Genomic DNA, 18,692 nt, shown 5'->3' on the forward strand with positions numbered 1-18,692 from the left:
ACCACAGTCACTCTAGCCAGGAGCGGTCGTCCTACCAAAATCTCTCAAAGAACAAAGCGGTAAATCGTCCAGGAAGTCACAAAGAACCCCAGAGTAACATTCAATGATCTGTAGGCCACTCTCGTCTTGGCTAATGTGAGTGTTCATGACTCAACTATCAGAAAAAGATTGAACAAGAATGGTATTCATGAAAGGATAGCAAGGAGGAAACCACTGCTCTCTGAAAAGAACATTGCTCCCCGTCTGAAGTTTGCCAAAGAGCGCATAGATGATCCGCAACATTTCTGCAACAATTTTGTTTGGAAAGACAAGACAAAAAGTAGAACTTTTTGGCCTCAATGAGAAATATCGTTTGGCAAAAACCAAACACTACGTTCAAAAAGAAGAACCTCATCCCAACTGCCAAGCATGGTGGTGGGAATGTGATGGTTTGTTGGGGCTGCTTTGATGCCTCAGAACCTGGAGAGCTTGCCATCATTGACACAACCATGAATTCTGCATTGTATCTGAACATTGTAAAGGAGAATGTCAGGACATCCATCTGTGAGCTGAAGCAAAAGTGGGTCGTGAATCAAGACAATGATCCCAAAAATTCAAGCAGATCTATAAATGAATGGCTGCAGAAGAAGAAATTCCACGTTTTAGAATGGCCTAGTCAAAGTCAGGACCTAAACCCCATCGAAACGTTGTGGCAGGACCTGAAGCGAGAGGTCCATGCAAGGAAGCCCTCAAATGTCACCGAGTTGAAGCAATTCTGTAATGAGGAATGGGTCAAAATTCCTCAAGACCGATGTGAGAGATTGACCAGCAGTTACAGAAAATGCTTAGTTGAAGTCATTGCTGCTCAGCGGGGTGCCACTACAGTAGGTACTGAATCTAAAGGTTCACATACTTTTATACATGTAGATATTTAATGTTGAATCATTTGTGGATAAATAAATGTTGAAAAAGTATTAAGTTTTTGTGTTATTTGATTGATCATGTTATCTTTATCTATTATTAGGACTTAGATTAAGATCCAACAACATTTTAGGCTTGAAATATGTGAAAAATGTAAAGGGTTCACAAACTCTCTCACCACTGTATTCGTATTTACAGTATATTGATCCAGAGGAAGGCAAACAAAAAACTCCAGTGAAACATTATGCAACAATGTCTCATAAGCGAAAAAAATAAATCTCTTCCCGACTTCAATACCGGCAATCAGATTTCTCCCTGGATCAACATCTTTCCCATGTTTATTTTAGTATATCCCTGCATAACTTTCTTTTGTTGATGGTGAAATCTCCTTTCCTCTGACTTTAAGGGATGACCGTGTGTCGTTTGTACAGCCCTTGTGATGAATAGTTCTTTTGAAAGCTCCTTGTATTGACCCAGAAGATATTTGTATATAGTTATCATATCACCTCTTAGAAGCACGTTTTCTAATGTAAACAAATCTGCTTTAGCTAGCCTCACAAGTCAGATTTTCCATCCCATTTATTAATATGGTCTCTGCACTTTTTCTAGTTCCATAATGTCGTTTTTATTAAATGGTGCCCAAAACTGTGTTGTAGATAGGGTTAACCCCTGTGTCTAGTGCTCAAGAGCTGTAGGCTCAGAGTTTATGTTCATGCTATGTGTAATTCCATTTTTATGTACTCCCGGAGTTACAGGGGGATGGCGGGAGGGTAGGGATACTTTCAATGTCAAATAAATGTTAGAACGGTAACATTGCAACTCAGTAATAACTAGGAATTTTCTGTTCACAAGGAGATAACAAAATGATACATTATGACTTGTGTTAAGCACCTACTGTAAACTTGCCCAGGTATATCAAACTAAATAACAGCTAACACACATACTGCAATATTAAGATCAATATCTTGCATAGGACACAAAATAGCTGCCAAAAGGCTCAGAGTACAACACACAGTGATGCTTACAGACTACACTAGCATGCCACTTTACCTCAAATATTTGTTCACTCTTGTTTACGAAACGTGTTTGTACAATGAAAAATTGCAAGATCCAATATTGTATGATATACTTAAAAAATATAAGGCCAGACATTGTAATTATGGAACAATGGGCACAGCTATTGAAGATAGTTACAGACTTCTGCGTACCCACTTTTCTTGAATGCACTATTATTAGGTGTAATTTATTCCGTTTAAAAATGCACCATTTTTCTTCTTTAATGTAGCTCAATATTTTTGTGCCCAAAAATGCATGCCCTAGAATAGATATACAGGTGATAATAAAAAAAATACAGCTGTGCAAACGTTAAGCTACAAGAAGTTAACAAAGTGGAGATGAATTTCATTCCCAAAGGAGCAGATTAAAGCTGCAGTTCAGTCTTTTTTTTAAATTTTTTTACTTCAATAGTTTTATGTGTGCAATCTCTAATTACCTAAAGAACTGTATAGCTGCAGGTCAATTCGTTCTCCATGTATTGATAGGCGAAATTTGGTGACATAATTAGAGCTGGCATATGTTTATATTCTGCCTCTGTCACTCAGTGGAAGCTCATGAATATTCATGAGCACTCCTGCACTGACATGTGCTAGAGGGAGGGCAGGGCTGACAAAGGGGTGTGCCAGAGCTTGTGACAGGACATGAAGGGGCAGTGCCTTAGCAAATGGTTGTTAAAAGAGAACACAAGAAAATTGGTCTTTCAAAGTTGTTTTTTTAAAAACAGAAAATGCTAAAAGTATTTTTTCTTACTACAGAACTGATTTATTAAAAAAAACACACATGCAGGATATTGACTGAACTGCAGCTTTAAGTCTATTTTCAGTTGCAGTAGAGACATATTCCTTTATACCAATACATTGTATCTAGCAGATACATAATATGACACTGTATCTACTAGAAGAAACAATAGCTACAAAGAGGTACCGAGAATATTTATAGTCTCTAAGACCTCTGCAATGCTTAAACTGTATTTTAAAATGTAATCCATATATCAAGAAAAAAAGATTGAGTGATTTCTGTGTGGCCAGTGGGCATTTCCACAGAAGATGTTAAAACACATACCATTTCAGCACATAAATAAGAATTCTCTTAAGTATTTAGCTGCTGTCAGACTATTAAAACACGTTATTGATTTTTTTCAAGGTGCCTGAGGTTTTCACAAATGAACAGATCTCGAGTTGAAAGAGAAAAATGATTCAAATGTAAATGTATTGGAGATAATGTGGCAGCTTTCGCCCAAAAAACAAATGCATTTGTTGTAAAGCACTTCTTTTGGAGAGGCCTGATGTGCAGGGAAGAGGTAAAATCATTCCAATAAGAATGTGGTAAGGTTACATTTTTCCACTTCAGAAAGCTACTGTATAAAACATTGAAATGAAATTATAACACCCACATATTTCCACTATGTGGGTGGAAGGAAAAAAAGTTGAAACCAAGAGCTGAAACCAATACTTTTTTTTTATTATAATAACTTTACCTCTTCATAAAGTTAGATGCTCATCTAAGAAACAAGTATATTTCCAAAAAGATAACAAAACGTCTTATTTGGGCAGCAAAATCGTTTATACTTTTTTCTACATGTATTTAGTTATCGTATTGATATTATGGGGCAGCGTCAGTAGGACGCAATTCAGAGTATCGCACCCTGATCCGGGGTTAGCGATTCTGCCACTAGTGGTATTAAATCAAAGATCTCTCACACACACTCACGCTCTCTCTCAATCAATCTCTCTCTCTCTCAAAAAATAAAAGCATTTCGTTAGCCACAGAACGGTATCAACTATTTGTTTTGATTATTAAGTTTGGCTAACACAGTACAGATACCTCTACACACACACACACTTTTTTAATCATAGTCCGGTTTTAACTTGTTATATACAGATGTCGCTAACTTTACTGTCTCTGGTGCTGTGGTTTCTGCACCGGAGGAATAATGCTGCAGGGGGTCCCACTCAGAAGCATGGCCGCCTCGCAGCACAATCACGGCAGACACAGTTTCCGGCACCGCTGACTTTTGCTTCTTTGACTGTGGCGCCACTGTCATGTCACTCTATGGCATTGAACCAGGTTTCCCTGATTTAAAGTCAGTATTGTTTACAAAATCAGTGTCTTTACGCAGTGCGCCACTCCTCCCTTTTAACATTATGCAAGTAAATTCATATCTGGTACAGCCCATAAAAATGTCAGGTAAAAATCTGCAACGGGCAGAAGTAGAAGTACTCGTGTGTAACCACATATCAGTGTCAAACGTCTGATAATTAGTTTCCCTCGCAAGGTTGAAAGTGGAACTACAACAAAGTGTTGTCTACACGTGCATCAGACTAATCTGAACACAAGGGCGCAGGTATCATTAATCTGATGGTTACAGCGAGAGCCTTATGAGATATATAGATCTCAGACCTTATCAGATTACATTTAACAATAAATAAACCCCCCTCTCCCAGCAAAGCCTGCTAGAAAAGTGTCCCAGGAAAGAGTGATGGGCGGGAAATAAGACACGCCCACAAAAAATGACTTATGTCTGTGATAAAAAACAGTTTGGGGTGTTAAACGGGTGATTTTGAATTCTTAAAACAGAATCTATCAAGAGGTGTTATATATCTGTAACAAGTGGATTTTCCTATTTCCTATATCATGACCTCTTGAAGAATCTAATCATTTTTTTTAGTAATGTATTAGGTTTTCTATTTTATTTTGTAAAACTGTCTGGATTTATATATTGTATGTTTTTGTATTTATTTTTTTCCGTAACAAGCACTGTACAGTTTTTGTATTATTACAGTAAATCTAAAATGAACGAAGTAATGTCTTCAAGCTCTAATAGAACCTAGTACCTTTCGAAGAGATTGAGTGCATTTTCGGACGAGTTATGCAAATTGAGCTTTTGCTATAATTACATATTTATCTAGTATACGCGGGACTGAGGACTGCGGAGGTGTAAGCCCTTACATTAATCCTGGTGGTGGCAGCAGCATAATTGGTGACTGGTGTAACGGTTTTGGGGTGTGAGTGGTAATTTTTAGTGCCCTGTGGGCAGGTGAGTGGGATAACTGGACACCTGGTTATGAACCTCTCACAGATTCACACGTGCACAGCCTAACATTTTGAAAATAGTGTATGGCGCAGTCTCGTGCATTTCACATTCATTACCATTAAAACTTTTATAATACTTTTCAATAGACTTTACTAAATATAACTATGTTATGATATATATATATATATATATATATATATATATATATATATATATATATATATATATACACACACATATATACATATACATACTGTTGTATAAACATTAAAAAAGGCAGTTGAGTTGAATTTTAAAATAAACAAAAAGGTAGCAAGTATTTTTAACCATCTTAAGGCAACATTCCCACTTGGCAAAGTACTGGATAATAGGCCAGTCTTATTCATTAAATGTAATGCCGTAGCCTCATTAAATCCAAATCCAACTTCTTAATTTCTTCATATACAGTATGAAGTAGCAATGGTAGGTGCTGACTGCTAAAACACATGAACTGGTTTAGGTTTTAATTCAGCAATATAGGTCTGAGTTATTTAATTATTACAGGATTGAAGCAGGGGGTCTCAGGACTGAACTATGTTAATATCAGCTCAGGGGACCCCCACCTCCAGAGATACTTACCTACGTAGGGCATGACTGGATATATGCAGCCAGGGAAATAAGACTGCCGAGCATAATGGCGGTGTTTAAATGTCCCGTGTCATGCGGGCCAATAGGAAGCCGTGACGTCATTCGGTGCGGCTTCCTATTGGCCCGCGTGACCGGGGGCTTAAAACTGCTGAGATTCCAGCACCGCTACGGAGGTACGTATCTCTGGAGCCAGGGGGGCCACGGAGCTGAAATTTACACCGTACAGCTTGGAGACCCCCTGCTTCAAAAAATAAAAAAATAATTAAACCTGTATTGCTGCTTTAAATTCCTATTTTTTTTTTTTAGAAGATACAAATGGCACAAGTAGGGAACCTACAATTTGCATAGAATAATTAAGGTGACGTACTGTACAGAGGTCCTTGTATGGTAGCTTCTGAAATTTTGTATCTGTGTTTCCAGCACACAGCTCCACATATCCAAGGACAACCTGGAAAACGGTGTTGTGGATAGCCTGAGTGAAGTGCATGTGCAGCTGATCCATTGCGGTCTAAAAACATAATATACAGTAAAACAATATGGTAAAATATATACATTCAGTTACTTACCACTAACACTTTAAATCAGTCCAATACGTTTTAGTGCTTCTTTACACAGACAAAGCAAACCCAGATTCCTGCTACAATCGGGGGCAAGGCCGGTCGTTGACAGTTCCTCCCCAAACCATGCAACTACCATTAGTGATGGGAGTTGTTGTTCTAATAGAGTAATTAAACTACTGGAGTAGGAATGGTCAGTAGTCCATGTTTTTGGTTCATTTTAATATCTTCAAACAGGCATTGCTGCTAAAAAAGCTACATATCAGCCCATGGCACTTAAAACAATTTGACGAATACACCAATTCAAGTACAGATGTAGCATCTTCTATCACCAGCCTCAGGCCATGTGCAGGTGAACCGCGGACCAAAGGTTGAGCGTTCATGGCACAGTGCTTGGCAGGGAGGAATGGCCCATCAGGATTAACACAGCAGGGGTCCCTGCTGTGGAATGGGACTCCCACGGTGTTAGTCCTACCAAGCTGCTGCATCAGTGCCAATATCTCTCTGCATTGTTTAAATGTCCCGGTGCATAGGCTGTGACACAGGAGAATTTAAGCATGGCGGTGATACTGGCACCCCATACCGGGGCCTGTAACCAGAGAAGCAGTGGGTCCCCGGGGCTGAAATTAATGCGTTTCAGCTCTGGAGACCCCCTGCCTCAATACTATCTTATCAAAATAAAAGCCATGCGATCACCTGTTAGAAGTGCGCAGGAAAGTGCCTGATTTGTATGTTTCCGTGGCGTATTCCATGTCGACTGCGCGACCAACCACCCCACTTCATGGGTACTTATTGTAGTTGTGGATATATCCCTCATAATCTACCTTCTACATTTTGTGATGAAGGGAGGGGGACATCATCACTGCAGCTTTAATATACTACATCATACTACAGATATTGAGTACTGCCAGTATAGCACAATAAAGAGAAATGTTTATTTTTGTCTGATGAGCAAGAGAAATTAAAAACCATTACATTATTCTACCTGTGGGCACTATGCCATCATTTCTCATGAATCTAAGCTATTTTATTTTTGTTTTAAATGGCGATTGTTTTTAAAATGGGCACATTAAGGTGCTTAAAACCCTGCAGTTATGAATAAGAGGCCTTTTTTCACAACACAGTTCAGATGGGTTTTTTTCTCGTGAAGATGTATATTATTATAATTACAGCAATTCTTTACTTTGTTGTATTTCACTACATATTTCAGTCTTTTTTCAAACTCTGAGATTATGAACACTAAAGTTTCTTTTAGGAGCAGAGGTTTAACATACATTATCCCCTCCTGTCTAACGTTTTAATTATGTACTTTGACTAAAGGATTACTGTGGAGAAAAACCTCGCTCAAAAAAACCCCCTAGGTGGTATTAGCGTGCTGCCAAGGGAGTGTACATATAGGATTGGAGGTATGTGCCTAAAGGAGGCACCAAAAGATCCCTTTTGAAAGGCGCACAGCAAAACCTTATAGTATAATATGGTCAGGGGTGAATAAATGTGTGCATAAAAATAAAAAAGTTTTATTAAATGTCTTTATTAAAAATCTTTATCTTTATACAAATTTAATAAAACTTTTTTATTTTTATGCACACATTTATTCACCCCTGACCATATTATACTATAAGGTTTTGCTGTGCGCCTTTCAAAAGGGATCTTTTGGTGCCTCCTTTAGGCACATACCTCCAATCCACTTTGACTAAAGGAAACAGAGAAATTACTATTCTCGAATTGAGGTTCACATAAGGGTATGTTCTATAGAACTGAGACTTCATGCTGTTACCAAGACAATAAAGTCAACTGGATAAATCTAAACTAACTATATATCTATATAACACTTCAGGGGAAGGGGGGGAAAGGGGGAAGGGAAAGAACACCCTCGCTACAGCCTGGCTGGAGGTGATACAATCAGGGGCGATGTAGAATAGCAACAATAGAAAAATGAAACCCCTATAATGAGAGCACTCTAAACAGATATGTACACTAATGACACCAGAGAAATCTAATGATGTAATGAATTGATGAATTATTTAAAATAATCTTTATTAGGAGATACTTCAAAATTAAAATATTGCAGGTAAGTGAACCTATGCCTCCTCTGAGGCTTGCCTAATCTAAAGTGCGAATTTAAAATGGAGTGGGTATAGACTGGGGTATAAAGTCCCAATATAACGTATAAGTAGGACTATAAAGCCATCACGTTTAGATGCAAAATCACATCTAAATAAGTGTAGCTAAACACCAGACTCTGAATGGTTAATGAGTAACCTATACAGAGAACTAAAAGGATCTACTGTCATATAGAGTCTCAGTGATTGCTGCACTGCCTGTGGCCAAATATGTAAATGAATATCAATATATAACACTTACAGTATATCAGCTCTGGCCTCCCACCTAGCAGGTAGTGCAGTGTAGTGTGAACACTTTAGTGCACACTTCAATAAACGCCTAGATCCTTGTTAAATGAACATATATGTTGGAGCGTTAAAATCACTCATAGTGTAAACATTCGTTGTAGTTGACCTCATATAGTATCACACAGATGATGAAACATTTATTTATTTATTTATAAAATATTTTACCAGGAAGTAATACATTGAGAGTTACCTCTCGTTTTCAAGTATGTCCTGGGCACAGAGTAAAACAAATAGTACATGGTTACAAATACAGTTACATAAATGAACAGGGTATACATTATATACAAGACATTGCGTGCACAGTTAAAGAAAATATATATTATGAGTGTATGAAACAGTTACAGACCAGGTTAAAATGTGAGACAGCCTTAGATTTGAAAGAACTTAAACTGGTGGTGGATGTGAGAGTCTCTGGTAGGTTGTCCCAGTTTTGAGGTGCACGGAAGGAGAGGGAGGAACGTCCGGATACTTTGTTGAGCCTTGAGACCATGAATAGTCTTTTGGAGTCTGATCTCAGGTGATAAGTGCGCAAGTGGTAGGGGTGAGGAGCTTGTTCAGGTAGCTGGGTAGCTTGCCCATGAAGAATTTAAAGGCAAGACAGGAAAGGTGAACTTTGTGCCTAGACTCTAGTGTTGACCAATCTAGTTCTTTGAGCATTTCGCAGTGATGTGTGTTGTAGTTGCATTGGAGAAAAAAATGACAAATTGAATTGTAGAGGTTGTCAAGTTTGCCAAGGTGGGTTTGAGGAGCCGAGCCATATACTATGTCTCCATAGTCAATAATTGGCATTAGCATCTGCTGTGCGATACGCTTTCTGACCAGGAGACTTAGGGAGGATTTGTTCCTGTAAAGTACCCCTAGTTTGGCATAGGTCTTGGTTGTTAGGGTATCAATGTGCATCCCAAATGTTAAGTGGGAGTCAAACCATAAGCCCAGGTATTTAAAACTAGTGACAGGTGTTAGGGTGGTGTTAGCGTTGGTTCTAATCAGGAGCTCATTCACTGGAAGCTTTACAAATGTAGTCTTGGTCCCAAATACCATTGTTACAGTCTTGTCAGTGTTTAAAAACAGTTTGTTTTGGGAAATCCAGTTTTCGAGTCTCAAAAAGTCAGACTGAAGTATGTGTTGAAGGTCAGAGAGGCTATGGCTGTGTGCATATAGGATTGTGTCATCTGCATACATGTGTATTGAGGCTTCCTTACAAGCTGTGGGAAGATCATTAATGAACACTGAGAAGAGTAGGGGCCCCAGAACAGAGCCTTGCGGGACATTGTAGCTCCTGTGCAATTTAAACCTCATGTAAACACATATTACTGGACAGAGTGACAGACTTGTAGTGTCTGACACAGTGTCTCCTTGTCACAATAGTAACTGTGGTGTAACAATCAAACCAATTAAAATTGGGAGGTATGATACAATAAACCTCACAGGTACATAGCAGTATGTTCCATGTAACCAATTAGCTCAGTTTTTATCAGTTTCAAAGCTGGGTAACATGGATAAAATGACAGACTGAATATGTCTTACAAAATGTCTCTAAGTTAACCCATATAGAGAATATATCCGGATAAAAGCTCTAGATTCTTGCACAAATTCGGTAGCTTGTAAAAAATGTGTGACTGGACAGAGTGACAGACTAGTAATGTCTGACACAATGTCTCCATGTCATGGTGGTAACTGTGGTATAGCAACAAACTCATATAGCAACATTTATGAACATAAATCCCATGATCAGCTATACCCCTTCCCTATGATAAAAGTGCTCAAAAGCAGAGCTAAGTTTGTGTAAAAGTTACAGCAGTGCTATGGGTGGAGGGCAGGCAGTCTCTGCACCTCTCCCAATGACGTCAGCACGTAAAATTGCCTACGTACGTTTCGCTACAGGCTTTGTCAATGAATATACTGCTATGTACCTGTGAGGTTTATTGTATCATACCTCCCAATTTTAATTGGTTTGATTGTTACACCACAGTTACTATTGTGACAAGGAGACACTGCGTCAGACACTACAAGTCTGTCACTCTGTCCAGTCATATATTCTCTGTTAACTACCAAGTTTATACAGCAGTCAAAAGCTTTTATCTGGATATATTTACTATATTGGCTAACTAAGAGACATTTTGTCAGACATATTGAGTCTGTCATTCTGTCCAGCTATATAGCTCTGAGACTGTAATATGTGCTTACATGAGGTTTAAATTGCACAGGAGCTACAATGTTTCATCATCTGTGTGATACGATATGAGGTTAACTACAACGAATGTTTACACTATGAGTGATATTAACGCTCCAGCATGGATCTAGGCGTTTATTGAAGTGTTCACACTACACTGCACTAGAGAGAGAGAGAGAGAGAGAGAGAGAGAGAGAGAGAGAGAGAGAGAGAGAGAGAGAGAGAGAGAGAGAGAGAGAGAGAGAGAGAGAGAGAGAGAGAGAGAGAGAGAGAGAGGGAGAGAGAGGGGGGAGAGAGAGAGGGGGAGAGAGAGAGAGGGGGAGAGAGAGAGGGGGAGAGAGAGAGAGGGGGAGAGAGAGAGAGGGGGGGAGAGAGAGAGGGGAGAGAGAGAGAGAGAGAGAGAGAGAGAGAGAGAGAGAGAGAGGGGGGGGAGAGAGAGGGGAGAGAGAGAGAGAGAGAGAGAGAGAGAGAGAGAGAGAGAGAGGGGGGGGAGAGAGAGGGGGGGAGAGAGAGAGAGGGGGAGAGAGAGAGAGGGGGAGAGAGAGAGAGGGGGAGAGACAGAGAGGGGGGGAGAGAGAGAGAGAGAGAGAGAGAATACAACATATTTTTTACTAGGCTTGACGGGGGTTAAGGAAGCACACAAGAGGAACACAACTGATAAAAAAAAATTTGCTGTGATCTTTTGGACAAAATTTGCCATTCATCCGATTTGTTTTTTTTATTATAAATTGGCTATTTGACAAACATTTTCTGCCACATTTCAGTAATAATTATCTAATGTTGAAACTTGTGCAAATGACCAAAGTCGTATTGTTGATCAATTTAAGATTAGAATTGAAAGTTTGAGTGAAAATAGCGTCATCACTGTCATGAGGTCAAACGTATTAGCTTGCTGGTTCAACAACTAAAATCAGTGTTGGCATCAACACACAATTGCATATAATTTATATGTATTCATTTACTTGTGGAAGCCACTGAACCTTAAATAAGAGTTAGCGTTGCATGACTGGCAAAATCCTGACCTTTTGATCCTGTGAATAAGACAAAAATTGCCTTAAAGACACCAGAAAAACAAAAGCATCTATTAGATGTCAGAAATAATAAATAAATATTTTATATAAAAAAATCTGTAATATTGCTATATTACACTGGCGACACACTTTATTCGAGCTCGGCTAGTCCCACGAATTCGGGTATACCCGGGTGTATTGAGGTTTGTGACTGTTTTCTGCCCGAGTGCATTGGGTTATTTTCCAGGCAGGGATTGAAGCATTTTATTCCCGCTGGCTGCAATACTGCACAGTATATATATATATACTGCATTACAATTCATGAATTTATGCCATCTGGTAGACACGCGAAGCATTGCAGCCTATTAAATCCTAATCATTATCATTTAACAGATCAGCCGCCCGTCAGCCAGGCATGAACCCAGGCTGGGAAGGCAAATGCAACGGGGCTTGTCAGAGGTGAGGAGCGGCGCATTCCAGGTATCTGCCAGGTACATACTGGGTATTTGCTCGAATAAAGTGTGTCGGTGCAGTAAACTGTTCTGCTCATAAATTAAATTGGAAGTTGCCCCATCTGAAAAATCATCATAATAGAGACGTAAGAGAATCTGGAGCAGATGACTTTGTAAAACAAATGTATTATATGTGCTGGACGGACCTACTAATGATTATGTGACCGGTTATTGATGGCTTCACAGGCTGGATCATTGAATGTAACACGGATGTAATAGGTAAGCTGTTAAATGCAGCAGGCAAAGGCTGTGGTCCCAGTCAGCACTGGAGCACTCGCGCCCGGCGGCGCATGCACAGCACTGCACCGCGATCTGCAGTCCTGGGAGAGAGGGAGCGTTTGTGACGGGAGGGGGCGTGGCGGGGGGTTTGCAGGGGCGTTACCATGACCTCACGCAGCTGGTTCACCCTCATTGGCTGAACCGCCGGCGGGGGCGTGGCCATGCCTCCGTCGCAAACTGAGCTCAAATTCCCGTCTCTGTGAAAACCTGCCGCGCACCGCTGGTGAAATGTGCGCGACAAGGTAGTGTAAGGAATCCGCTCCGTGGTTTACTGGTTGCCTTACCTTGCAGACATGTGCAGTCCTGGAGCACCTCTCCTGATGTTTGCTGCAGCCTGGATTCACTCACCAAAGCAATACACACTCCCTCTGGTATCTACTGCAGCTGTGCAGCCTATCACTGCAACCTAGACTTGCATACATTCATTGGAGCAGTACCTTCACACCCCCCTCCGGGGATTGGCCCGCTGGCCTTTAAGTATTGTCTTCCCATAATGCTCCCTGCCGAGCATAGTCCTTCCTGGATGTCACTATCTGTTCTGCCACAAGCCCTCGCTTGTTCCTGTCCCTCATGCTGAAGCGGAGTATTCTCCTTGTTGTCTGCAGCTCCAGGTTTCCTAAGGCCGGCTGCTATATTCACGCAGCGGTCTGCTCCAGTCTCCTGTGTTGTAGCTGAGTACTCTTCTTGTTCACTTCAGCTCCTTGTTCCTGGGACCGGCTGCTATATTCACGCAGCGGTCCACTCCTGTTCTCCTGTGCTGAAGCAGAGGTTTCGTCCCTGCGTCCTTCAGCCTCCTGGATTCCTGCACTGAAGCGGAGGTTTCGTCCCGGCGTCCTTCAGTCTCCTGGATTCCTGCACAGTAGCGGAGGTTTCCCTGTGTATCTTCAGCTTCCTGGTTCCTGGGGCCTACTCTTTTCCTAATCTAGAGAGGCCGTGTCCTGGTTCCTGCGCTGAGACAGAGGATTCCCTAGCCCGCTCAGGACTCTTGCGCTGTAGCACTGGTGCACCCGTGCAGCAAAGCGGTGTGCTACTCTGGTCTGCTTACCATCTCCTGTGACCAGCACCATGGGCCATGGCCGTCGCTCGCGCAGAGCCCAACCCCGCGCTCCTAAGCTGAAGCGGGGTTCTCCTGACTACATGTTGCCGAACTCTTGCCTGAACAATGTTTATCCTGATGTCTCCTGTCCTGACCCTGGCTTCTACAACGACGACGCTGTCTTCTCCAATCCTGATCCTGCGACATATGACTACGAACTGCGCAATCCGGATCAGCCTGCGCGGTCTCAGGTCGGTGCTTTTACAACCCCACCTCAGCCTCGCGGTCCGGTCCTGGTTTGTGGCGAGCAGAACCCTGACAGTATGCTTGGCCGCACAAACTCGGACCGCCCTGTGGTGAGGGTTGGTAAGTTTCTGTCTGAAAGCCTGTCCCAGCCTGTAAACCAGTCCCAGTGTGAATACCAGTTTCTATGTGAGATAATACCCCTGATTGAAGATCTGATTGTGTTTGTAGGTTTAACCCCTTTGCAAAACAAATGCCGTAATGATCTCATGATGAAGGTTTACCGCCTCCGGGACTTAAAACAATCGCTGGCCGCTTGTATTTGCTTTCCTGGTTACCCTTTAACTTGGGAAAATGTGTACCCTTTAGAATTGGACGACGCCCAAAAGGAACTCTCTTCCCTGGCCTTGTCTTTAGACATTTATATAGCAAAAGAGGACCCTCTCCTCATGTTGGCTGATGCCCAAAAAACACTCCATATCCTTTCCATGACATTGGACATTTGCATAAAGGAACAGGATCCTCCCCTCGCCAGCTTCGCTGCCGCTTGGCTGTATCCCTGGTCTACCACGGATCCTTGCCCTGAGTGTATGGCCGGGTTCCCTGACGCCAATGATATGTTTTCGTTAACCCCTGCCGATCAGTCCTGTGAGGTTCCCCTGGAGAATACATATGTTGCTCTACCCAGCACTAATGTTCTTGTATCAGAGAATAAGTTCATTAGTTCTCCTATTTCTAGCTCAGAAGTCCTTTCTCTAGGTCTTGAGGGTTTTCCAGCTTTAACCCCTGCCGAGCAGTCCTGTGAGGTTCCCCTGGAGAATACATATGTTTCACTAGCCAACACTAAGGTTCTACTATCAGAGAATAAGTCCCTTTGTTCCCCTATTTCTAACTCCGAATCTGTCACTCCAGCTCTTGAGGGTTTTCCAGCTTTAAACTCTGCTAGGCAGTCCTGTGCGCTTTCCCCGTCAGAGAAAGAATCCCTAAGTTCTGTTCCCAGGGTTATTTCTGTATTAACCCCTGTGGGGCAGCTCTCTGAGTTTCCTTTGGTAAATCCCTGTTCTCTGCCAGCCATGGTCACGCCCCTAGCTTCAGACGAGAGATTCCTGGTCTCTCCTAATACAGAGAGATTACCTATGTTTTACTCTCAGGCATTGTCTGCATTAACCCCTGTAAATTCTTGCTGCCTCCAAGTTAATGCCTTCATTTTAGCCTCAGAGAATGAGTCCACAAGTCAGACAGCAGAGGTTGCATTGAGGGATTCCCATAACCGTACGGAGTCCCTAGATATTCTTTGCTATAAATCCCCTGCTTCAGCTCAAGTTTCCGCAGTTTCGTCTCCGGAGACTTCGGCTAAAGTTCTGGTTCCTGATAAATGTATTCAGGAGTCAGGTTTTTCCCTAAGCTTGCTCGCAGAGTTCCTTCTCCCGGGTGTTTCGCTGAACCAGCCTGTCGCCCACATAGCGGTGATCCCTGCTTCAGCGCATAGTTCCCACATTATGGAGTCTGCAGTAATTTCTGGTTTCCCAGACATTCCTTACCAAATACCTACTTCAGAGACCAGTACAGTTATGATTCACCACCGTGTACTGTCTGAGTTCTCCTCCTCTTTAAGCTTAGGGTTAAAAGCATACAGTAGTCTGTATGTCCCTCCTGGGGTTCATATTATGTTCCCAGGAATGTTTGCTGACGCACGGTTTTCTCCCAAAAGTGACGCTTTTTCATATAGATTAGTAAAAAGCTTGCACACTGTTTCCCTTTTTGCTGAATTGTGTCTTTCTAGTTTTGAGACTCTGAGAGGTAATGATTCTCCTTCTGATTCTGAAGCTCTTCCTACAAGGAGTATCCTGATTGGGGGTCCCCCTGATTTCTCTGTCCAGGCTAATTCTCCAGGGATCAGCATATCTGTGGTCACTTCCTTAGTACTGTCTGAGGTCACCATGCATATATTACAAGTCCTGGGGTTTAAATCTGAGCTATTTAGCTGTCCTGCCTTTGCTGAAACCCAGTCCCTCAGTACTGTGTCTAAATATGTCCCAGCAAACATGGGGTTACTCTGGGAAGAAATTAAAGCTCCTGTCTTAAAGGGTATTTTTTCTCACATGTCCAGCAAATCTAGAATCTCAGTAATTGTTTCTAAGTCACTTATCAATACATCTGATTTTTTCTCTAATCAAACCCAGACACCCTCACTATCGGTTAGGAGTCCTGTGATCAGAGATTTTGCACTAGAAAACACACCAATTCATGTTTTTGTCAGGTTAGGTACCCCTGTGGTTAGGGCCATTGCAGTTTCGGAAAAGACTCCTTGTACTCCTAAGGTGCCTGTCATTAAGAGTTTTCATAGTTCATACTTGCTGCTTGTTGATTCTCAAGGCCCTGTCACTGAGGTACAGACTTCAGCTTCTGATGTTAGCTTCCCTCCCACCACTACCCTGGCTCTGCCTTTTTCTCAAGCTACTGATTTGAAGATCCCAAGGACTATTCCTGATTCACTGACAATACTATCTCCCAATGAAGATTTCCCAGTATTGGAGAGCTCTACTGTTGTTTGCTTCTCTGCTCCTGCTAAACCATGGTTTTGTCCCTCGGAATTTTCGGTTGCCCCTGTTATTTCCTCTCAGTTGGAAATACTCTGTACGTATCCCAAGATTTCGGTCCCTATGCCGGGTTTACTGCTTGCCTTGTCACCTTCCATACCAATATCGGGAGATGCTTCCAACCAGCCTATACCATTACTAACCATTACCTGGGAGCCTTCTAGAGGAGAAAATTCTCGCAAATTTCAACATGCAGTGGTCAGCCAAGACTTTTTCTGTTACAAAGTTCCTCCTGGTGTATTCGATCAACTATCAGGGCCGCTGAGCCTAGATTCAGGTTCCTTTATTAAAGACTGGGCTTCCTGTAGGGGTTCTTCTGCCGTTTCTGCTCTGGAACCTTCTGGTTCTTCACAGCCCTGGATTTCCAAGTCATTTTGCGGGGCAAGCCATGTACCAAGGATGTTTCTTCTACCACTCTTATTTCTTAGAACTGTACTCACCAAGGAACTGCTAGTTTACGGATCCCCTTTCCACCTAAAGAACTTTAGGAACAATTCGATGTCTCCGAGACCCATGGATGGTCCTGTCTGGCCGCTGTTTTCACCGTGGGGTGGGGGTACACTAAGGAGTAACCACGAGTCTCTGGACCACGACTCTACCCCCAATCCTAGACGGTTCAGCAACAATTCCCGGTCCCCCAACTCTATGTGTGCTCATGTTCGCCCGGAGGTCTCGCGTGAAGGGGGGGGTACTGTAAGGAATCCGCTCCGTGGTTTACTGGTTGCCTTACCTTGCAGACATGTGCAGTCCTGGAGCACCTCTCCTGATGTTTGCTGCAGCCTGGATTCACTCACCAAAGCAATACACACTCCCTCTGGTATCTACTGCAGCTGTGCAGCCTATCACTGCAACCTAGACTTGCATACATTCATTGGAGCAGTACCTTCACACCCCCCTCCGGGGATTGGCCCGCTGGCCTTTAAGTATTGTCTTCCCATAATGCTCCCTGCCGAGCATAGTCCTTCCTGGATGTCACTATCTGTTCTGCCACAAGCCCTCGCTTGTTCCTGTCCCTCATGCTGAAGCGGAGTATTCTCCTTGTTGTCTGCAGCTCCAGGTTTCCTAAGGCCGGCTGCTATATTCACGCAGCGGTCTGCTCCAGTCTCCTGTGTTGTAGCTGAGTACTCTTCTTGTTCACTTCAGCTCCTTGTTTCTGGGACCGGCTGCTATATTCACGCAGCGGTCCACTCCTGTTCTCCTGTGCTGAAGCAGAGGTTTCGTCCCTGCGTCCTTCAGCCTCCTGGATTCCTGCACTGAAGCGGAGGTTTCGTCCCGGCGTCCTTCAGTCTCCTGGATTCCTGCACAGTAGCGGAGGTTTCCCTGTGTATCTTCAGCTTCCTGGTTCCTGGGGCCTACTCTTTCCCTAATCTAGAGAGGCCGTGTCCTGGTTCCTGCGCTGAGACAGAGGATTCCCTAGACCGCTCAGGACTCTTGCGCTGTAGCACTGGTGCACCCGTGCAGCAAAGCGGTGTGCTACTCTGGTCTGCTTACCATCTCCTGTGACCAGCACCATGGGCCATGGCCGTCGCTCGCGCAGAGCCCAACCCCGCGCTCCTAAGCTGAAGCGGGGTTCTCCTGACTACATGTTGCCGAACTCTTGCCTGAACAATGTTTATCCTGATGTCTCCTGTCCTGACCCTGGCTTCTACAACGACGACGCTGTCTTCTCCAATCCTGATCCTGCGACATATGACTACGAACTGCGCAATCCGGATCAGCCTGCGCGGTCTCAGGTCGGTGCTTTTACAACCCCACCTCAGCCTCGCGGTCCGGTCCTGGTTTGTGGCGAGCAGAACCCTGACAGGTAGTAACTGGGACCGGACTGACTGGGGGGGGGAGGGGGGTTGGAGCTTGAACGCACAGCGCAGAATGCTGTGGAAGGTACTGGGGCCGTGGCCTAAAGCTCTAGGCAGGAGTGGCCAAACAAGTTAGGTTTTGAGGCTATTCTTGCTTCAGAACAGGTGGCTCTGTCCTTCTGTAGGAGTCAACATATTAGACCAGGGATGGCCAACGCCAGTCAAGGGCCACCAATAAGTCAGGTTTTCAGGATATCCCTGCTTCAGCACATGTGGCTTAATCGGTAACTTAGTCAAGGACTGTGCCACCTATGCTGAAGCAGGGAAATCCTGAAAACCTGACCTGTTGGTGGCTCATGAGGACTAGAGTTTGTCAACCCTAGCCTAGGGAATCTACGCAACAAAGTGGATGGGAAGCTAAAGCGTTATATCCACTTGGTACCCATTTGCATGTCACT

The 18,692-nt window shown here is 43.0% G+C and overlaps 1 protein-coding gene across 1 annotated transcript in view; it reads right to left on the reverse strand.

The window, feature by feature from the left end:
- VPS50 (VPS50 subunit of EARP/GARPII complex) overlaps positions 1 to 18,692 on the reverse strand; it is a 269,783-nt gene that overhangs the window by 130,383 nt on the left and 120,708 nt on the right. The window contains exon 12 of the mRNA XM_075587338.1: positions 5,985 to 6,125. Within this exon, the coding sequence (XP_075443453.1) occupies positions 5,985 to 6,125 (141 nt within the window). The remainder of the gene's footprint in view (positions 1 to 5,984; positions 6,126 to 18,692) is intronic.

This window comes from Ascaphus truei, chromosome 2 (genome assembly GCF_040206685.1).
Source record: "Ascaphus truei isolate aAscTru1 chromosome 2, aAscTru1.hap1, whole genome shotgun sequence".
In the NCBI taxonomy this organism is placed as follows: Eukaryota; Metazoa; Chordata; class Amphibia; order Anura; family Ascaphidae; genus Ascaphus; species Ascaphus truei.